General features: G+C 32.1%; 2 protein-coding genes across 2 annotated transcripts in view; both read right to left on the bottom strand.

The window, feature by feature from the left end:
- Positions 1-6,374: 6,374 nt before the first annotated feature.
- Positions 6,375-23,957, bottom strand: part of LOC134707175 (methyltransferase-like protein 27) — a 36,021-nt gene continuing 18,438 nt past the window's right edge. Inside the window, exons 3-6 of the mRNA XM_063566736.1 lie at positions 10,965-11,093; positions 9,119-9,257; positions 7,790-7,882; positions 6,375-6,590 (exon numbers count right to left, since the gene is read on the bottom strand). Coding sequence (XP_063422806.1) covers positions 6,385-6,590; positions 7,790-7,882; positions 9,119-9,257; positions 10,965-11,093 — 567 coding nt within the window. The 3' untranslated portion in view covers positions 6,375-6,384. The remainder of the gene's footprint in view (positions 6,591-7,789; positions 7,883-9,118; positions 9,258-10,964; positions 11,094-23,957) is intronic.
- LOC134707167 (uncharacterized) lies at positions 20,686-23,475 on the bottom strand. The gene is made up of 3 exons (XM_063566723.1): positions 23,444-23,475; positions 21,985-22,118; positions 20,686-21,071 (listed from the first exon to the last, which is right to left on the bottom strand). The coding sequence occupies exons 2-3, from the start codon at positions 22,085-22,087 to the stop codon at positions 20,713-20,715; spliced, it is 462 nt and encodes a 153-aa protein (XP_063422793.1). The 5' UTR covers positions 22,088-22,118; positions 23,444-23,475; the 3' UTR covers positions 20,686-20,712.

Below are 23,957 nucleotides of genomic sequence, written 5' to 3'. Positions count from 1 at the left end.
TTTCTGTAATATAAACGGACAATTCTGTGATCAATCAATTAAGTTAGCACCTAAAGAGGCTTGTAAATGGCAAGACGATCTAAACAATTCGGCTGCATTCTATCGCTTGTCATATTTAATGTTTATTTACTAATAATTCAACAATAAAAACTTCCAATCTGTATAAAACGTTTATTTCCCTTGACAACGATCTCGCGAAGAATAATCACTTTCAGAAACTGACATTTATCGATATTAATGTTAAAATCGATATGCTTTGTCAATAAAGAATAAAAGGGAACCTATTATTTAAAAATCCAACTGAAACAGATAAATAATGTTTTAAAATCAGATTAAAAGCCTATATTCGTTATCTATAATTTGACAAGAAGGTCGAATAACAATTCAGATATATACCATGCAGTCGCTTGACGCTAAATATGCATTAGACAAAATGAAATATGACAAATAAGTTCCATACCTGTTTTACACCTGCGATGAGTGTGTCCTTCGTTATTATATTATATCCAGATGTGTATCGAAGATCGATATATTTATAGTTTGGAAGTATATGCTGATCTTGATTTTGATTTCTCCCGAACCAAAAAAAATAGTACAATATGTTCAATTAGTTTTTAATTAAAATAAATTAAAGCCAAACATTGATTTTTCAGGTAACGTCAGCGATATTCTATGAAAATTTACAGTACATTAGTCGTAGGAATCAAATGAATTCTATCAGAACTGTTTTGAATAAATATATTTAAAAGAAAAAAATAAAGTTTGCTATTCCCGAGTATCAATGTCATTAATAATTATTCTTTTATATATTTTTAGGTTTTATATACAAAAATATTTGTAAAAAACATAATATTTTCCCAGCGAAAACTAACTTACTTTTTTGTATAATTCACCAAAGTTTTATAATTTCAGACCACTTAATCTAGCTCAAAGATTTCCTTTCCTTTGTCTTCAGTTATAAAGTTATAAAGTGTTGGTTTGATAGTTTACGTATAAAACTAACACTGCATTAATATATCACGCATACTAGCTGATAGTTTGCTCGACTGACATTATACACTTATTTTTTTTTCTCTTTCTCAGTTTGTTAAATATTTGTACGACCTTTTGCAAAGAAAATATTGTGGAAAATGACAGATAAAATGAATCATATCTTCAATATACATATTTAGTTGAATTTAAAATGTTGAAATTAAAGTGGAAAACACGACCCTTCAGGTTAGAATATAAAAGCCAGAATTTTGGAATACTAACTAAAACTATCACTTCCCTCTGATTGTAAAGATGTCCGTTTACTTGCAAAAATATGCAAAGCATTAAGACGTGTGATGTTTCTAACACTCAATCATGTGAAGCCTTTGGTTGCCTTCGTTTAGTGATCATTTGAGGCTCACCTGGTGCGACAAATCATTTGAATGCCTGTTTTTTGCACGATAGTTGGCTGATTGCATTATAAACAACACTATTACCTAGTAATTATGCCAGGTTAGTATTTTAAAGAATTTTAAAGCCTTGGTGCTTTCATTAATCTTGTGCACTTTGAATTCTTATTATCTTAACTTTGAATACATTGTATAATTTTACTTTCAAAGATTAGACCAACGGAATGCACAAGAGGTCACAATTCTCAATTTCAATTTCCGGAAACAGTTTCAGAGATGAAATATATATATGATAAGCTCATCTGATCATCATGTGTGTACCTGACTACGTGAGTTGACAAACATTTTATCAGCTTAATTACCTGACCACGCTGGAGTTGACAAATATGTAATCGGCTTACCTGGCCATTGGAAGTGACAAAAATGTAATCGACTTACCTTACCACGGGAGTTGACAAAAATGTTTTCAGCTTACCTGACCACTGAAGTTTATAAATATGTTATCAGCTTAATTACCTGACCACGCTGAAGTTGACAAATATGTTATCGGCTTACCTCGCCATTGGAAGTGACAAATATGTTCTCCGCTTACCTGGCCACGGAAATTGATAAATATGTTATCAACTTACCTGACCACGGGAGTTGACAAATGTGGTATCAGCTTACCTTATAACGAGGATTGACAAATATGTTATCTGCTCATCTTACCACGGGAGTTGACAAATATGTTCATTCGGCTAAGCTGTTAGCGAGATTTGACCAAAAAAAATATCAGCTTACCTGACCACGGAAGTTGACAATGTTATCTGCTTACCTGACCACGGGATTTGACAAATATATTCTCAGATTACTTGACCACGGGAGTTGACAAATATGTTATCGGCTTACCTGACCATGGGAGTTGAACAAATGCTATAAACTTACCTTTTCAGAGAAGAAATTTAAACTCAATTGTGTTTCCCATGGGACTTTTTCGTTACACTTTACACATCATATTCAAAATATGTAAATGAGTTTACATTCGATTGACATCATCGCGTGTGTAGCGGCACACACCCTACCTTAACCATCGTTCATTCATGACTATCGATAAAGTGCACAATTGTGTGATCAAACTTGATGAAATGAATTATGCTGTTGCTTTCTTGTTTAGGAACGCACACTTATACCCCGGGGATCCCGAGATAAAGAATATATGGATAGATATTCTGTAATCAATAATGGTTATATGAAATATCCTTTCTAATTATTTATCTATTTATTTTTCTTCCATATTTTTTTCATCCTTATATACATTTTCATTTTTTGAAATTTAGTTTATATGAAAAGCTGTAAAGTTCATGTGACAGTTTGTTAAATAATCAGCATTTTCTTAATGTTGTAAAATAATTATTTTTTTAATTTTAGATTCATTCCATTGTTGACATTTGTTTCTCTTTACTGAATTGGATTTCCATACAAATATAAATCCAGTTAGCTAGAAAAAGCTTTTTGAGACAATTTTCAAATGCAGAATTATATTATTTAAGTGATTTGTTAAAACGTGCACAGAATCAATATCGCCGTTAACCAGTGTGGAGGTGTTATAACGAAGTAAAGGAATATTGTTTAGTGCTGCATTTTCAATTTATTGGCTACTCTTGCGATTTTCAATGAAATGTAAAGAGTCATTATTATTTATACACTTTGAGTTTTTCAAAAAAAATCTAAACTAAATTTTTTAATAATGTATTTGGCACAACTTTTTGGAATTTTGGGTCCTAAACACTCTTCAACTTTGTACTTGTTTGGTTTTATAACTATTTTTATTTGAGCGTCACTGATGAGTCATATATAGACGAAACGTGCGTCTGGCATACTAAATTATAATCCTGGTACCTTTTATAACTATTTACACCACTGGGTCGATGCCACTGCTGGTAGACGTTTCGTCCCCAAGGGTATCATCAGCCCAGAAGTCAGCACTCCGCTGTTGGCATGAATATCAATTACATGATCATTTTCATAAATTTTCGGTTACAAAACTTTGAATTTTAACGAAAAAACTAAGAATTTTCTATCCCAGGAATAGATTACTTTACTCCTTAGCCGTATTTGCCACAAATATTTGGAATTTTGGGTCCTCAATGCTCTTCAACTTTGTACTTGTTTGGTTTTATAACTATTTTGAGTTGAGCGTCATGTGTCTTATGTAGACGAAACGCGCGTCTGGCGTATTAAATGATAATCCTTGTACCTTTGATAACTATTTACCACATATATGTCAACATAATTGGGTGGTGTTGGTTTTGTTTTTTTTTGGAAACATGAGGTTTTGCGTTTACTGTAACTTTGGCGATCCAAACATTTCCTCAACAAATTTTGGAATTTTACATATTTAAACGAATTATAATTGGACTATTATTTAACGAATAAAACAAACAAAAAATATCGATTGAAATTATAGCTTTTAAAAAAAGGGGGTTTTGTTAATAGTATAATTGCTTTTTAAGGAAAAGTTTTCTTTACTATTCACCAAGAAAGTGTAATATGTGTAACAAGATCAGTTATCAAAGTGAATGCTTATGGATGAATTGTGTCAAAGTTATCTCCTTTGGCAAAATCGCATATTCTTTGTCTCATAGTATTAGTATGCCAAGAACTATACATCACTTTAAACATCACAAAAATACGGAACTCCGAGAAAAATCCACAAGGGAAAGACCCTAATCAAATGACAAAATCAATAGTTAAAACACATCAAATAAATGATTAACAACTGTTATTTTAATGACTTGGTACAGTTATTTCTTATGTAGAAAAAGGTGGATCATTTGTCCTGATTTTATAGCTAGCTACACCTCTAACTTGTATGACAGTTGTATAAGATTCCATTGTTTTGACAACGATGCGTGAACGAAATAAACAGACATATTAGGTCAACATGTCAAAAATTTAGGCACAACAGTTAACATTTAAGGAATGACTGTAATATTTTTTCAGTCTATGAAGAAATAACATACAAATTTTGGTGCACACTGAATAACGCGCGTAGCGGGTTATTTAACAGTGTGCATCACAGTTTTTATGTTATTTCGAATAGATAGAAAAAATATTAATTTTATCTCTTGCGGTTAAGATTTGCCATACACAAACTTTCAAAAGCATCTTCTAGGCGTAGGTCCGGATGATATGAGACAACTCAACTGTATCTTTGACTATCGCATTCTTTATTTAAGTTCAAGGGATAGACTTTCGACTTCTAATTATCATATAATTATTCAAAAGACATAATGAAAAATCCGGAACATGACGCCATATTTAACTGTAAGTGTCTTTTCATTCTACCTGAGAGGCTCATGTACGAAGTCTGTCACATATGAAATGAAACTCAATTTAAAAAGACGAAGACCAACGATCGTTTCATTAAGACTTCTGATCGATTATTAGAAAACGGGTCCTCGAACTGTGACAAGATTTTTTTTATCACAGATATCTATATCTTAAAACGTTCACCTGATGTGCAACACAAAATACTAAACAAAACGTATGAATATGACATTTTCGTCGAATCAGAATAGATAAACGGCAACGTCCAGGATCTGACCAAAGTTTAGCATTTTAATGTTATAGATACAAAAAAATAAAAACTATTCCGACAGCGTGAGAAAAAAATCCCCATATTTGATCGGAGTTATGCCGCTTCGATCTGTTTTCACTTTGTGCTGTTACATTAATGTTCAATTTGCATTTGCAATAATGGGTAGGCCTAAAAATAGATGAAAGTAGAAGGCCCGGTAAGACACATGTTTTGTCCAAAAATATAGCATTTTACAAATTGTTTAAATGTAAACTTTTAGCTATTTATTGGAAAGGAGAATATTTGAGTGTCATGAATATGGGCTGTGTTTGACAATACAATGCACATGCATTATATATTCGCCTCATAAATTCATGCATTATGACTGAAATCTTCACAATTTGAACATGTGTGCTAATTTTAAGACGGTTTTGTCTAAAACATAAGTGGCTAGCTTTTACACTAGGTTTTTGTAACGAGTCAGGAGTAACGTAGTTATTTTTTTACTTGTTCCGTTGATTGATAGCCTTTGATTTTGTTAGGTTTTTTTTTATCTCTTGGAGTTTGGCATTTTTGTTATACTTTTGTATCGATGTTCAAATCTCGTTAACAGATAAGGAAAAGACAAAAAACAGAATACGACTGAATCGCATGTCAAAAATTGTCATTTAAAATGCACATAAACATTTCCTTTTGATCGTATTTCACATTTTGGTTGGTATTACTAACTTTTCCGTAACTGCTCTAGTTTGTTTTTGTAAATTATACCTATCAAGGTAACTTCATTGCTATTTATTTAAGTTTCATCTTGTTATTGATTCGAAGTACCAACTGCTTTGTTATAAGACAAATCCTCTTTCTTATATAGAAGCAACGCCCGTCAGATTTATCAAATATGAAGTCTTTGATACCCTTCCAATGCATAGAAACAAGATGAACACTATTTGTCGCTTGGTCTTTGGAAAATCTTTAAATCTTTAAAGTTATTTTAATTACTTTCCTTTTCAAAATACAATTCAGTACATTTAAAGCGTTTAGTGTGTTGTAATACATTCAAATTAAGAGCCCAATTATAAATATTCATTACTGGTATTAAAATGCACTGCTCTCGGTTTTATGAGAAGACGTCATAAAATTATAAAACGTTGTAAAAACTGAACATATACTACCAAACACCTACAATTAATACAGCTATAGAAGGGTAAACCAAATAATAGCTGACCCGAATCTCTGACGGATAGTGGGATAGAAACTTTTAAAAACATAGGGCAGCAGGTAACCTAGCTTTTTATATGTCAAACCTCCAACATTTATCAGAGACAATATACAATAGTTATCAGTTATTTAATCAGTTCTACAGTGAATACAATATGATATACTTTAATTACAAAAAAAAACAATTTTTGCGATTAGGTCTGTAACTATTTTTTTTTAAACTAATCTTTAGCAATTCCGTATATGTTGGGGTGTCTTTTGAAATACAAGTATTATTCCAGTTGTCCCAGCAATGTAATTGTTATGATGTTCTTCCTTCACTTTTTTCCATTGGCCCAATTCTTCGAGATTTTTCATAAGTGGTACAAATATATTAGCATACATTGGAACAACATCAAAGGTTTTTGGGTTTGTATTTATTGCAACATATCCTCCTGCAAAATAGTAATCAATATATACTAAACAACCAGTTGAAAATATCCCGCATTTTCTAATGCAGTATATGCGTCTGGGAAAAGGCATACTATCTGCTGAACGATAACATAAACAGGTTAACACTGATAAAAATACTCTCGAAAATTATTAAATGCAGATTGACCTACGACAAAAAAGAATATTGCGTTAAGGACTTTCTTTTATCACGATGAAACATTTCCGCACCGCCTACCTTCGTATACGACAATAAAATATTTGATTTTTGATTTTGATTTTTGATTAAGCAAAACAAGTACATAGTTGAAGAGCATTGAGGACACAAAATTCCAAAACGTTGTGCCAAATACGGCTAAGGTAATCTATTCCTGGGATAAGACAATCTTTAGTTTTTCGAACAATTCATAGTTTTGTTAACCAAAATTTATTAAAATGATCATAAAATTAATAAACATGTCAACACCGAAGTGCTGACTACTAGGCGGATGATACCCTCGGGGACGAAACGTCCTCCAGCAGTGGCATCGACCCAGTGGTGTAAAAAGTTATAAAAGGTACCAGGATTATAATTTAATACGACAGACGCGCGTTTCGTCTACATAATACTAGTACTCATCGGTGACGCTCAGAACAAAATAGTTATATAGCCAAACAAGTACACAGTTGAAAAACAAAGTGGAAGAACAAAGCTATTACTTTGTTATTTATAAATGAAAAAAAATATGTTTTGCTAGCTATAAAACGAAGTTTCATCTACCATTTTCTACTTAACGAAATGCTTGTACCAAGGCAGGAATATAACAGTTATTTTACTTTTGTTTGATGTGTTTGTCCTTTTGGTTCTGTACTTTGCTATTTTACTTTTCACTTGGTAATTGAAAGTGATTGACTTGTCATAAAACATCGAGCAACCAGCAACCAAACAAAATACCGATCAGGGAGGACATAGGAGAATGATTACTAACATCATTCACAACTAACTAACAAATAATGTATTGTTAGTCTAAAAAACTGATTTGATAGACGAACTTCTTGTTCATTTGCATTCTGGTGGTTTGCCTCAACTTGAAATAGATCCCATTTGTCAAAACCTAAATGACATCGCATGAATTCACAGAAGGCATAAAACAATGATAACAAATGTTTCATAAAAAATGTAGCATAGTAAAATAATAATATGATATTAGTTTAAATATCTTACCTGGCTTTGTCACTCGCAACATTTCAGACAGTGAATTTATTGGTAAGCAGCCTCCACCAAATCCTCCCCGGCATACAACTACATCATACACATCTAAAAGTTATGAGAGATTTCGTGTTAACATATTTGTTTTTCTTTTGAAGGCCAATGCATGTCAGTGCGCACACAACTGATAAATTAAATACTCTAGATATACAATATTGAATCACCATGTCGAAAATTGCATGAGTGGTTTTGGCTATGCTTGAAGCGGAGAAAGGCGAATCGGGTAAATCATTAGAATCAAGATTCTTTTTTGAGCATTGTCCTCAGCACCAATTAATGTTTTGCACGGAAGGAACCAAATCATAATTTGTGTCCAGCATGAACAATTAACTTTAAAACCAAAACATTTGAACTAAGAAGCTGGAATTTTGTTAAAGTCTATGACAAGAATTCATTTAGCAATGAACGTGGTTTTTAAATTTGAAATACTTTTATCTACCTCAATTGATTTTTCTTCGCTTTAAAACCGCTACCCGTGTCAATTCTGGAAAAAAACACTCAGCGTGTGGCGTATTACACGATTTGAATGCTTATAAAACCTAATGGTTATTAGTCACTTGCCGGTAAAACAAAATGTAATCTAATTAACCCTTCTTCACTTGACCACATAAGTGTTGAATATATCATCGGTGCGAACCAGCAGTGTCATCACACAAGAATATTGGAAAGAGTTGCTTTAAAATCTAGCTTTGGTTACATTTGCTGATCTGTTAAAAATTACTTTATTTCTTTAATTTTTATTTTTTTTACATTCGATGAATACATATATTCACAGAATATAATCCCTCTAGCAGTAATTATATATTCTAAACATGTTTCTGTTACATATTCTGACATCGGACTTCTTCTTTAATGTGCGTATTACTATATGTTTCTTTATTCCACATTAGATAGAGGTAAAGGGGAGGATTAAACCTCACAAAACATGTTTAACACAGCCGCACTTTTGCGCCTGTCTTAAGTCAGGAGCTTCTGGTGTTTGGAGTTGAGTGTCACGTCCATTTTCTCTGACTAGTACACAATTCATTAAGGGGCCAGCTGGGGGCCACCTCCGTGTGCGAGATTTCGCGCTGCGTTGAAGACCCATTGGTTGCATTCGGATGTTATCTGCTATTTTGTTGGTTTGTTGTTTCTTTGACATATTCCCATTTCCATTCTCACTTTTATTATTACATTTGTATCATCTTTAATTTGTTTAAACTTACTTTTTTTAATCATATATGTATTACATTTGTTGATTTATTTCTTTTGTATTTCACCCTGCATGAAACTTTCTATACCAACCTTTGCCAATATTTGTGCTGCCTGTTTCGGGTATATTCTCTTCAAAATATTTTCTGTAAACATTCTTCTTTTTAGCAATTGCAATCATGTTCTTATTGGGTTCCAGTGATTCTATATTGCAAAACCCTAATTTCTGCAACTAGACATAAAGAAATAAAGAAAAGTTACGCAGATGACAACATACATGCTCCTTTTGTCGTTACTAAAATTCCGTCTCCTTTTCTCCGAATGTTACCTACCAAATTTGATTTCCAGGATGTGTACTAAAACGAGCGACACGATGTGTGCCACGTTTGTAAAACGTTTGAAAGATCTGTTTGCCCCTTCCAGAGCGCCTGAGACAACCTCCAGGTTTTGTTGGGGTATGTTTTGCTCATTTTTTTTTTTATTTTGTAAACTTGTGGTTGTGTTCTTTTTTAAGCCATGGCTTTGTCAGTATATTTCAACTGATGTGTTTGGGTGTCCCTCTGGACGCCTCTCTTTTACACAGATGAAATCAGCAAAAGCATTTTCTTCGACGAAAGAAAAATGTCTGAACATAAGCGTATGTCAAGCTCAAGATTTTTTAAAAATTAAATTAAGAACAAAGATTTAAAAAAAATAAAAGTAATTACCAAAGGAAATAAAATTACAGACAACAGCTATTTTGTCATATTTGAGAAATTTATTAGGAACAAATCAAGGGAGAGAAAAAATGATCACGTGACCTCCCAAAAAAAGAGCGACATTGAATAGATCGACAGGCTTTGCGTCTCCTGCTTCAAGTGTGCATGTATTACACACCAAGGTGAATGTCCTTAATTAAGAATATCTGGTGTATCAAAATTATAAACCTGGTATCTTTGATAACTAATTATATTGCTACTAAAGGTCACAGTGATATATGAAATACAAGTCCTCGCTAGAATGTTGGCAATGAGGTCACTTCTAATGGCTTTATTTGGGGTCTTTTTTTTTTTTTTTTTGTCTGCTGGATCAGCAAAAGAAATGTAATTTTTATATTGATCTTAATGTAAATTTTATATTGATGATCTTAATACTCGTTTTTTACATGATTTCATTACCTGTCTACGAAACTTTAAAATGCTTGTATATGTTATAACCGGATTTGTTATCACATAAGAAACACGACGGGTGCCACATGTTAAGCAGGATCTGCTTACCCTTCCGGAGCACCTTCGATCGCCCCTAGGTTTTGGTGGGGTTCGTGTTGCTTATTCTTTAGTTTTCTATGTTGTGTCATGTGTACTATTGTTTGTCTGTCATTTTTATTTTTAGCCATGGCGTTGTCAGTTTATTTTTCTTTATGAGTTTGACTGTTCCTCTGGTATCTATCGTCCCTCTTTTAGCTTGTAACGAGCAACACAATTAATTTTACAGGAACTTGATGCAATCCTGTGACTCTCATTTTGTATCGGTCCTCGTTATTCAATACTTTTATATTTTACAAATATTATTTGTTTCTAGACTTTGCAGACAATTAATAGAAAACACATGTTATGGGGCATCCATCAAGGACACAAAATCAATGCATGCAAAGCACAAATTAAACAAAAATAGAAAGGAATAACGCGTTAATAGCTGCTCGTCATCTCAAATTCTCAGTGAGACTTTTGGTTTTTTTTATGTAACTTTTTTTTCGTCTTTGCGGTTGTGGTTTCATCAATCTTATCTTTTTAGATGCATGAAATTTCACACATTTTGTCAAAACGTTCGTAGCATACTTCTATTCATTCGTGTTATATTTTGATATATTTTTTAAATCAATTATTTGAAGTGTACGAATCAGAAAAAAAATATTTTCAAAATTTACAAATATTCCCAGCTTTCAATCATTAGTACTTACTTCTTCACCTACAAGACCAGTGCCAGCAGCGACATCTAGTATACAAATATCTTGTCGGTGTTGTGGAAAAAAATCTGCCACTGCATTTGCAAGATATTGTGGTCCATTGCAATCTAATAGTTTGTGATCCTTAATTAGAAGGTGAAAATTATAAGAGAAAGAAAACATAGTTATATTTGAATACCTACAAGCTCTTCGTAAAGTACAAACTATATCAAACCTTTTACCGAGGAATAAAATATACCGTGTGGTGCTATGGAAAAAAAATTAAAATCACAAAAATATCATACTCCGCATAGAATTTAAAACGAGAAGTCTTCTTCAAATGGCAAAATCAAAACCTCAACCAAATCAAACAAATGGGCAAAAACTGCATTCACGGTCATCCCAATATGTCGGATCAACAAATTAGGTCAGTATCCAGCTATTTTGTAGGTTAAAGGGTTTTTATACCATTTTCCTCACAAAGCATACATTGGAACGATGTAAATTTATAAAATATCAACACGGAAATCACAAATGACTACCGTTAAATGTGTATGAAACAGAAAATTAGATTTTAAAAAATCGCTAAGATGACCGTAATTCATAATTGAGATGACCGTAACAGGCTCAGCGATTAATAACAAGGGTGACCGTAATTGATCAAAAGATGACTGAATTGGTTAAAAGATTACCGTAATTTGTAAAGGATGATCGTAACTTTGACAGGATCACCATCAATTCTAAGAAATATCCATATCTTTATTCATAGCTTTTTGTTGAGTTTTTCTCAAAAGGGACTCGGTTAGCGGATATAAATATGTTTAAAGTTTATGACCCCTTCTGTGGCCTGTAAATTGCGAAATTTTCGAACTTCAATAATATCAAAACAGCAAAGATATTGAAAAATATAGATGGCCCTATTTGTACGCATACCAAGGGGAAACTTCGTGCAAACATTATTACATATTTTTCCATTGCATTTAGTAGAAATTAGGAATTTGGTGAAAATCAACCAACACACCCTTTATACAGAGGTTAAATATATATAACTCACTTCTGTTTTTATGATGTGCTAGCATTTTTACAAAAAGTCTTACAACAACCATTATTTTCATATAAACCTCGCGCTGGGTCAAAAAAAAGAGCGCACCCTAGAAGGTGTCCTTTTTTTGGTCCATATTTTTAATTGTTTTAAGCAATATCTGAATTTATAATTGCATAAATGAAATCATGACTAGCCCTGCATGCAATAATCTTCTATCTATCAAGTTCCAAATTTCATAATATTAGTACAAGGAGAAAGGCTGTGGATTTTATATAAAATTTTCGTATGTTTAGCCTTAAATCCTCATTAGGGTACACAATCCTTAATCAATTTATGTTTTACAATTTGCCGTATTTTGAGTTCAGGCAATGATAGTTAATTGTGCATTTCTTGTAAATAAATTCGTTTCATACCTTCAGGATTAATTATTTGATACAAACAAGGTATTATAAATACGGATATTTCTTAGAATTGATGGTCATCCTTTAAAAGTTACTTTAATTCTTTACAAATTACAGTCATCTTTTAAGCAATCACGGTCATCCTTGCTATATGTTACGGTCGCATTAAAAATATTTTAATGATGATTTACGGTCATCTTACTGATTTTTTTCAAATCCAATTTCCTCTTCCGTACATATTTTACGGTAGTAATTTGTGATTTCCGTGTGAATCTTTTATAAATTTACATCGTACTCATGTATGCTTTGTGAATGCAATAACTGTTAGTGATACTTGGTATAGGCATTTTGTTATGTAGAAAATGGTGAATTTAACGTGGGTTTATAGCTAACTTAACCTCTCACTTGTATCACAGTCGTATCCAATTCTATCATATTGACAACGATGTGTGAACAAAACAAACTGACACTATAGGTAAAAATGTACAAAAATTAGGCTTCATTTGTGAACGTTGTGTTATTATCTTCATCACTACAAAAATAGTCCAGTCAAACTAAGATTTAACCTCAAACTAATTGCAACAGAAAATGTTTAACTTCTGATTTATAGCATTATGCCTGTTATATACACAGAAAAAAGTTCCATAAAATCTAACTTGAGGAAAACTCAAAATCAGCATTTCAAAATTCCTATGGAAATTAACATTGGAAGGGGAGATAACTCTTGCAAAAATGAGCCTTTTTTGGTCAGTTTTCGGTTGTTTTTCTTGAAATTTATGTAAAGAATGATACTTTGATGGGGTTATAAGTTTATATTTGACTAAAATATAATCTTCTGCTCATGAAATGTACAAAACCGAAGTGTTATGAGTAGTTTTATTTTTTTCGTGCATTTTTCATTTAAGAAATTGCAAATTTGAAGCTTTGTAACCTTTTTTTATTATGTTTTTTTTCCAGAAAATTACTTATCTAAAGAAATTTTAAAAACAGAAAGAAGAATATATGCTTAATTATTTTTAATAAATTTGAGATTCTTTACCTTGACATGGTGAAAAATGGTAATGGTCAACTAATAAATTACGAAATCTAGATTACAGCTTGATAAAGTATATGAAAACACCTTTAAAGTTTTTTGTTATACTCTTAAGACCGCTAAAAAAATCAAGAATCTATACATTCTGCTGAATAGAAGCGGTAAAGTTATAATTTTGTATCAATTTTTATTGATATTTCTGCCTTTTTTGCAAGAGTTATCTCCCTTTTCAATGCAAATCTCCATATAAATTTTAAATGGTGATTGTTTAGTCTTCATCAAATTAGATTTTAGGGAAATTTTTTCCATGTATATTTGGGGTATAATGCTAAAGATTAAAACTTTAAAATCTTCTGTTGCAATTACTTTTAGGTTAGGGTCAAATTTATGCTAGATTGACTGGACTAAATCAAACAGATATATAACAAAACATTTAGCACGACACAATAACACAATAACGGGATTATAAGTAAAGAGCCTGTCATACATAACAAGGCATACAGAACAGGCATATAAGCAAAAATGAAAGACAATAATTCAAGATTAAAAACAAATTGTTCAGAGAACAATTGAAGGTCTATGTGATTTCCAGCTTCAAATGATAGCTTATTGAACACTTATTCCCAAAATATATGGTTCATTTAAAATATTTTTAAATACTAGAGATAATTTGTTACTTTCAGTTTGAAAAAAGGGTACTTTCGGTATTTTTTTTAATGTTTACTTGACACTGATTCCAAACATATATCGTTTCATATACTTTTATTTTTATAAAGTACAAAAAAATAACTACTTCTGGTCTGCATAAGGTCACTTCTGGTTAGCTTTTCCAAGCTTAAGGGCATACGGTACAGTTTTTATCCTGTATTTACAAGTTCATGAAAATTTGCATATAGGCTATTTTTTACCTGGTTAAATCAAATATGTAATAAAAAATATACCTTCATGTGCTACTTTCTGAGTAAAATGAGGTAGAAATTTTGCATTTTTGCTCGAAATTCAGATTTGTGGCAGTAATTTCTTTTTCGAAAGAAAGGCATAACTTTTTTGTTATGAAAGATAAACACAAACTGTTTTTTGTTAAATAATCGGTAATTTCTGTACTTTATACGTATCATAAAAAAGTATAGATTTTTTTATTCAGAAATAACTCATACTTATCAAATGTTCAAGAATTGAGGAAAAGTATTTCTTTTGCTGCATGTTTATCAAAATTAAAAAAAAAATCCTCTATTTACAGTTTTATAAAATTTGGGTCACATAATCTCCCTGCAAAATGAAAAAAATTGCCGTTTTAAAAAATAGGGGTCCATGAACTTGTTTTTAAATTAAATCAGTTTGAATGAAAAAAAGCAGTCGAAAATGCATCTTTTCCCGATATGACTCAGTTTGACGTCGCGAAAATAACATTTTACGTTAGCATCGTCATTACCTCCCCTGTAACTGTATCGTATGCCCTTAAATCCCCTGTAACTGTATCGCATGCCCTTAAATGGTTTGAAACCTAATAAAAACGTCCCATGGCTTTATTATGTATACGTATTGGCAAAATTCGGGAGTTGTCGCTTTGACATATTCTCAATTTCCATTCTCATTTTATTATGAAGTAAAAGCAAAGTTCAAAATGTAGAACATCAGTTAAACATATGACTTTGAGCTCAATTTTACGGTCATCAACCAAGGACCTGAAATCAAAAGACCCTAGGTCTCTATTACTATATTTGGTTCATGAAAAAAAAAGAAAACACAAAAAATACTGAACTCCGAGGAAAATTCAAAAAGGAAAGTCCCGAATCAAATGGCAAGTTGAAAAGTTCAAACACATCAAACGAATGGATAACAACTGTCATATTCCTGAGTTATATTTTTAAATAAAAAAAAGAGTGAACACTCTAATTCGAAGTAAGCTTATTCTTTTGAATAATATGTATGGGTTACGACATGTCGCAACTAACAATTGATGGTGAAGTTGAGATCATCCCTTCGTAAATTTTACGGACGCCATCGCGGGTTGGTTGACTGTTATGGAATAACCGTTTCACAAATGATATCGGATATGTTCCCTTTCATGAATGTGACCTACCGAATTATACTATTTACCGGATTTGTTATCACATAAGCAACACGACGGGTGCCACATGTGGAGCAGGATCTGCTTACCCTTCCGGGGCACCTTCGATCATCCCTAGTTTTTCGTGGGGTTCGTGTTGTTTATTCTTTAGTTTTCTATGTTGTGTCATGTGTACTATTGTTTGTCTGTTTGTCCTTTTCATTTTTAGCCATGGCGTTGTCAGTTTGATTTGGATTTATGAGTTTGACTGTCCCTTTGGTATATTTCGTCCCTCTTTTAAGTAAAAATGTGTTGTCGATAGCATATATCGTGTTATAAATAAATTCATCATAGATACCAGGACTAAATTTAGGATATACGTCAGACGCGTGTTTCGTCTGCAAAAGACCCATTAGTGACGCTCAAATCCAAAAAAGTTTAAAAGTAGTGACATTAAGCCAAAAATCCACATTTTAAAATGACTTTGATGTTTGACCTTGACCCTATTTTCTTTCGTTTGGACAAAGGACCTCAAATGAAAAGATCCTAGCTCTCTTACACTTATAGTTTACCAATTATAATTACATTTCACTTATTTCAAAAACAGAAGGGGCAGTAACTCTCATATGGAGTTTCCAGACCGCTTCGGTCAAAACTGTTCAAGATCCTGAGGATATAACGAGCAAATTGGTAAAATAGATTTGTCGTAATCTTTAATGGTTGCGAAGAAGATTTGTACACAAAAAAAACAGTGTTTTGAGAGATAACGCTTAAAATAAAAAAAATTGTAAGGGTCACATAGAACCCAGAGTATCGCCTAATTTTGCTGTGATTCCCAGGATCAACAAAAATGAGGAAAACAATCAACAATAATAATTCCTCTTGATACTATCTTTTGGTTGTAAGAAGCTTCTGAAGTTCTGTCCAATCAAAGCATCAGTAGTATACCGCTGTTCGAAATTCATCAATGGATAGAGAGAAAAAACTGAGGGAAACGCATCAAATATAAGAGAACTACGACACAACAGAAACACACCATTAAAACGTAACACACACACAAACGAACTATAATATAACAATGGCCATTTTCCTGACTTTGTACAGGACATTTTAAGAAAAATGGTGGATTAAACCTGGTTTTGTGGCATGCCAAACCTCCCGCTTTAATGACAATGTTAATTATAACCTTAAACTGACAACATTAAAGGGGAGAGAAAGAAACGATTAATAGTCAACAAAATGTACCTGGCTAAAAATTTAATACGCCATACGTGCGTTACGTCCACACAAGACTAACCAGTGACGCTCAGATGAAAAAAGTTTGAAAGCCAAAATAAGTACAAAACTGAAAAGCACTGAGGACCAAAATTAAGATAGAATTTGGACGGAATTCAAGATTAGATTTGTATGATTTCTGAATCAAAATGTAAACCAAATATATCGTGTGATATCTTTGATCCAAACTAAAATCTAATAAATGACCTGGATGATTGACTACATGACACACGAATACAACAGACAAAATAAGATTTACAACTACAAACGTTAAGACATTTTACAAAAGCCGATGACAATAACAAATATTACATCCAAATTTGGTAAAAATCCAGGATATTTTATGAATCAAATAAATGTTTTAAAAACTTGAACTGCAGACTGTATGTAATATAAACTGAAAGAAAAACTAGTTCAATGTATAAGTATAATAAAGATACACAGTTACAAATTTTTAACAGAAAGTCCATGTATAAGAAAAATACGGAAATTGTATTTTTACAAAATTTACTTCTGGATACTATCTTATGATCATTTACACGCTTCTGTCATGGTTTGGTAGAAATCCAGGGTAGTTTGAGAAAGTTATTAAGGGGATACGATACAGTTACAGAGGTAATGACGTTGCTAACGTAAAATTTTATTTAACTGTGAAATATCGGGAAAAGATGCATTTTTCGACTGATTTTAATTATTCAAACTGATTTAATTTGAAAACAAGTGCATGGACCCCAATCTTTCAAACCAACATTTGATTTTATTTTGCAGGGAGATTATGGGGACCAAATTTTATAAAACTGTAAATAGTGCGATTTTTTTAATTTTTATAAATATACACCAAAAGTTAAAGGTTTTTTTTCTCAATTCATCACCATTTGATAAACATGAGTTATTTCTGAACAAAAAAGGCATAATTTTTACTGATAAAATACAGAAATTACAAACCAATTTACAAAAATGAATTTGTGTTTATCTTTTAAAACAAAAAAGTTATGTCTTTCTTTCGAAAAAGTAAATACGGTCACAAATCCGAATTCTGAGCAAATATACAAAATTTTGACCTCATTTCACTCAAAAAGTAGCACATGAAGGTATATTTTTTATTACATATTTGATTTAATCAGGTAAAAAATAGCCTATATGCAAATTTTCATCAACTTGTAAATACGGAATTAAAACTGTAAGACATATCGTATGCCCTTAAACTTGTGAACGCCACCGACGACGACGCCGACGGAATGTTGGATCGCTATGTCCTGCTTTTTCGACTAAATAAAGGAGATAATTTGTTACTTTGGGTCTGTAAAATGTCACTTCAAGTATTATATGATAGTTAACTTGACACTGATTCCCAAAAATCTATATGGTTCTTTATACTTTTACATCAAATAAGTACAAAACAAAAACTCGTTTTCGATTGGCTTTTCAAGGAAATGTAAATTGCAACCATGGCTTGATCGTGTTTAAATATGAGGTTAAACAAAGGTTAAAATCTAGAAAACCAAATTTAACTTTGGCCTAATTCAAAGGACATACACCAAGGACCTTCAAACAAATTACCATAGTTCTTAATTATACTTGGTAAATGTGTTATACCACTATACATGTAATAACAAATATAAAAAGGGAAAAAACTCACATTTAAAGTCAGCGTAGCCTTGTTATCAAAATTTACGTGGTACGACATTTCGCAACTAACAATTTAGATAAAATAAATTGTCGATATCTTATACAGTTTTAGGAATTAATTGAAAATAAGTCCAAATCAAAAACCTTGACATTTGACCTTGTCCTAATTCTCATTATTTTTTTTTGGACCAAAGACATCAAATCAGAAGACCCTAGGTCTTTTTCACTTATGGTTTACCAGTAATAAATTCATATAACTTTTATCAAATGCAGAGGGGAAAATAACTCTCATATGTCCGAAAAGCTTCTGTCCAAATAAATATCTTAATCATGAAGATGTAACAAGCAATTTGGTAAAATAAATTTGTCGCAATCTTTAACGGTGGATAGAGAAAACAGTGTTTGGGAAGATAACTCTCACAACGTATAGTCTTAGCTTCAACGGTGTCAGTTTCAATATCATATATACGAAATATCTTAGCGACATCCTTTGAAATAAAAATACCCCGCAAGAACAAAGTTTAGGCGGAAGAAGAAAAAAGTGGAAAGACCTATTGATATTGATTTTCTGACGGTAAATTTAAATGAATCCGTTCAGTTAATCGCAACTATGATACTGGTTATCATATTGATGATATGTTTTTTAGGACTAAACAGTGAATATCCACACACTACTTCCAAAAAGGTATATAATGACAATCTAAGAGTGACAGCAAGTGTTCATCAAAAATAACTTTAAGCTTCAAAAAAGAGTTTGTCAGTTATTTTACGAAATATGAGTAATATAGCTTGAGAAATAAGTTCAGTAATTCCGTAATCATATTACATTTTCAGATCCATCCTTTGGTAAAAATGCATTGATTTCCGTAACAATAGACCTATTTAGCTTGTTTCAGAAATAGATATAATAAAGTATAACAGTTAAACTCAGGTTTCATCTGTAATATCTGTAATATTTAATATTACTAAGTCTCTTGGTGAGCTACACAGCCATAGATTTATTCAGTTTACCCACTTATATTAAGGACATGCATGACCTCTTTTCAAGACATTGCGTTGTCAGTTTTGAAAACTATCCATTGCACAATTTGTAAAAATGTTCAAATGTTCATTCTCTATAGATTGTTTTTTTGTTTGGTCTTACTGACCCAAACCTCCTATCAAAGTTCATATTCATCTTAGATATATGAATGAAAAAGTCGAGTCCCTTTCATATCAATCATCCCCCTTTAGACACACCGTCGACCATTGTGGTTTTTTTAAAGGTAGTTTGACCATATGCAGTTTGGCAAATATTTAATCGTACTTGTAACACGTCTTTTAAATGTTGGTTTTATCAAATATGTGGGTTTTTTGCCAAGCGAGGGAGAATATTACTCGAAAGGGTTAACTGCAAAACAGACGTACCATTACACATTTGCATGTTATCATAATGTATATAAAATCACCATAGATATCAGGACTAAATGTATATAAGCCAGACGTGCGTTTCGTCTACAAAAGACTCAACAGTTAATTTATAAATTTAACCATCTCAATTATAATTCATGTTAGCACAAAAAGTGCTGACTACTGGGCTGGTGATACCCTCGAGGATATAAATCTCCGCCAGCAGTGGCATCGACCTAGTTGTTGTAAATAAACTCATCATAAATTCCAGGACTAAATTTTGTATATACGCCAGACGCGCGGTTCGTATAGTGACGCTCGAATCCAAAAAAGTTAAAAAGGCTAAAAAAGTACGAAGTTGAAGAGCATTGAGGACCAAAATTCCTAAAAGTTTTGCCAAATTCAGCTAAAGTAATCCATGCCTGAGGTAGAAAAGCCTAGTTAGTATTTCAAAAATTCAATATTTTGTAAACAGTTAATTTATAAATGTTACCATAACAATGATAATTTATGTCAGACTACTGGGCTGGTGATACCCTCGGGGAAGTAAATATAATTGTTGTATTTCAACCCTGGTGAGATGCAACTATTAATTAAACAATCGAAATTCAAAATGTTCAAAAACTCTCTGATGGGTGTTTCTTTTGGTGTAATTGACCTACGTTATATTCCACATATCTTAATTTATATTCGTCCTAGATAAACACTTATCTACACGCTGAAGTACTGATATATTGGATGATGGTATATAATTATAAATATAAATATCCGTCGAATTTTATTTTGTTATAAGTATAAGGTGCATGCGTAAACTTATTATGCTTAAAAAAATCTAACGATAATACAATGGTAAACTTTATTTAAAAGCAGTCACTGCTCATTTTTTTTTCCATTTTTTGGTCGAAATGCAACATCTTTAAAAACTTCATATTCCATCTAAATCAAGGTAACTTAACCACAGTGAAAGTGTTATAAACATCAAAGAGAATCGATGCCGTGTTGGTCATCTGTACCCAAATCGTGTCACCCACTTTCAGTTGCATGCAGACAGTTTGAGTTGCCATATCATATTGGTTACCAGTATATAGCCACACATATATAGCTCCATTCTTCCTCAGAGTAGTGTGGGCGGTTACAGTGCCTGACATCATGGTAACAGACACCAAGTAATTACCAGCCACAGTAACAATATATTTTCCATCATTATAATTAGCAGTCGGACAAAGAATTCGGTTGTATTGGATTATAGCATTTGTCTGGTATGAATTTTGACCAGTGGGCAATGTAGCTGTCAATCCCACTGTAAAAATAAATCATGGAATTTAAAAATGTTCACTATGCGGTATGGGCTTTGCTCATTGCTGAGGGCCGTACGGTGAAATATTAGTTGTTAATTTCTGTGTCATATGGTCTCTTGTGGAGAGTTGTTTCATTGGCATTCAATCACATCTTCTTTTTTATATAATATACACACAAATATACACCGTTTACAAGTTCTGCAGGATGCAAATCTTTGCTTAATTTATTGTACAATTTATTATGTAGTCAGCTGTACTTGTTAATGACCACATGCTGTTATCTTGATGCTATTTACTATATTAAATATAGGATGATATTTTATAAAAATCATTTTTGAAGATAAAACTAAGTATTTATATAAATAGAACCGATTGCAATTTATGAAACCCGAATAGTAAAGTGTAGCAATTAGGTCAACGGTGTTGGATAAACTATCCTCTACAATTTGCTTAGCTGATAAGTAGCAAAAACTTCTACCCGACTGTAATGCATTTAATAACAAATGATCTATAAAGATTACAAATCACAAAGATGACAATGGAGTAATATTATTTGCATTAACTAACAGTCAACTAAAACCAAGTCAGTACTCAGTGTGTCGGAACTGGATTGATTCTGAACAAGGATTTCTTAAATTGAACACTAATAGTCTAAGAAATTTTGTTTTAAAAAATTATGATATTCATTGGATCTCGTTTCGTCGTATTGGTTAAAACGCCTTTTTGGACTTTAATTCCTCCACTTTAAAATGTAAACGTTTTAACATTCCTGATGAAAGTCAAGCTAAGTTGCTTTTGACGCCCAAACTTCTTATAGTCAAACCATTCGTCTTGGTGTTTTTAACGCTATCGCATGTGACAATCTATCAATACAAACAGTGATTTTTTTGTAACTTTAAATTGTGATTAGCATACCTGAAACTGGGGTTGCCGGATTTACCGGAGCAATGATAACTCCATTACCAATACGTGTACAACACATGAACACACACAAGATGCATTTCAATATTTGAGTCATTATCACTGCAATTGAGAGTTGGTAAGCGTATCTGCAACACAATTATTTAATTATACATACTACTTTGAGATGAACGAGTTCAATATTTATTTTACCGTGATGCAAAACATCGAACACGTATATGTTTTACATAATTACATCTTATTCAGTAAAAATAGTATCATAAAAAGGTTAATCGACCCACACAAAATCAACCTATCGACTAAATGAAACAACGAAATTAAACGATGCATTGACACAACAACACAAACAAGAGGCATGTAAAGAAAGCGAGTCATTATCATTCCAATTGGTTGTTGAGTTGTTAAACTAAACACATAATTTATATTATTATCTTCTTCAGTACACAAATTATCAACAAAAAATATAAAGATAAAGTGAAAAAGGTAAATTAAACCAAAATAAAAAATGAAAAAAGTCTCAAACTTTACTGTGTAAGACTTATTTACAATACATGCATTTCAAACAAATTCTACAGTAAAAAAGCAAAATGCAAAAGGTGTTGGTTTTTGCTAGCTACAAAACCAAATTCAATCTAGGGTACATGTATATAACGGAACGTCTGTATCGTCAGTAATATGCAGTTGTTTTCGATTAGTTTGATGTGTTTGTACCGATTATCAGGTTATCTGCATGTTGATATCGTAAAATATCAGCTGCGAGACATGATATGAAGCTTTTTGTCGAGTGAGCGTAGCGAACGAGATCAAAAAGCCTTCATATAATGCCAAGCAATTTTACAATATAAATATGCAGATAATCTAATAATCGATTTATCGGGCTGTAATTGTGTGTTTCGGAAGTGTTTGCTTTGTTTCGCCAGCACACTGACTTGATAAGATCAGGTCAAAGTTATTAACGTCGGTTCAAACATTATGACGTCGCTGATAAGTCCGGGTCAAAGTTATTAAGGCCGGGTCAACGTATTCGACGTCACAAAGACATGATACGGAATAATATTAAGAGCTGAATAGAGTGATATAGACAGAGGGACGACCAATAAGGTTCATTATTAACGTATTCCATTCAGCTGCATTAAACGAAGCATTAACAATAAAACGTCATTCAAAGCGAACTACCAAAAGTATATTATTGCATTTTCATTTGAGGCATGAACAACTTTAAAAACACCATTGAAATATGAGTGGGTTTTTTTTCTAAAATAACATACAATATGTGAGAACACTGTCTGTCAATTATAAAAACCGGGGGTCTTTAAAGTCTAATATGTATAAATCAAGTATGCTCTGAATATAATTTATATTCCATTATAGTTTAAGCATACCACTTACGCAATTCATACCGCGCCTTTTATGTTTTGATATTTTTATTTGTATTATCATACTTTTCACTTACCTTGTCTTAAAATCTTACTCAGTTGATGCTCCTGTGGGATGTTGTGATGGACAGAGAAGAACATTCTGTTTTATAATCATGTACACAGCTGATGTGTTCGGATTGAGCAACATATTGGTATTACCACGTTGACATTTTAATTGCTTTGCTTGCATATTTTGTGATTTAGTAGGCGGGTTGTAAATATATGATTTATTGAATAATATTATAATTATAATCAGGCACATTAATCTATGTATTGCTTAATTCATTCAGAGGTGACAATAGTCGATCATAAGTGAGTGTATTCGTCTGGTATCTCCCTATTCCTGTGTGTTCACTATATTCTATAATCACTGATATCTTCCTTTCCAAAGTTGATCATTCTCAACATGTGGTGAATATCATCTGATAAAAATGGACATTCGGACACGATAACCGTTTATATATTTACTATATTGTGACACCATTCTGATTAGAATAGTCTAAAATCGTATAAATCATAAATACATTACGGTGTTGTTAATCTAATAAG

The sequence above is a fragment of the Mytilus trossulus genome, chromosome 1 (genome assembly GCF_036588685.1).
Source record: "Mytilus trossulus isolate FHL-02 chromosome 1, PNRI_Mtr1.1.1.hap1, whole genome shotgun sequence".
Lineage (NCBI taxonomy): Eukaryota > Metazoa > Mollusca > Bivalvia > Mytilida > Mytilidae > Mytilus > Mytilus trossulus.
The sequence above is the reverse complement of the archived record's forward strand: the minus strand, read 5'-3'. Positions and strand labels throughout refer to the sequence as shown.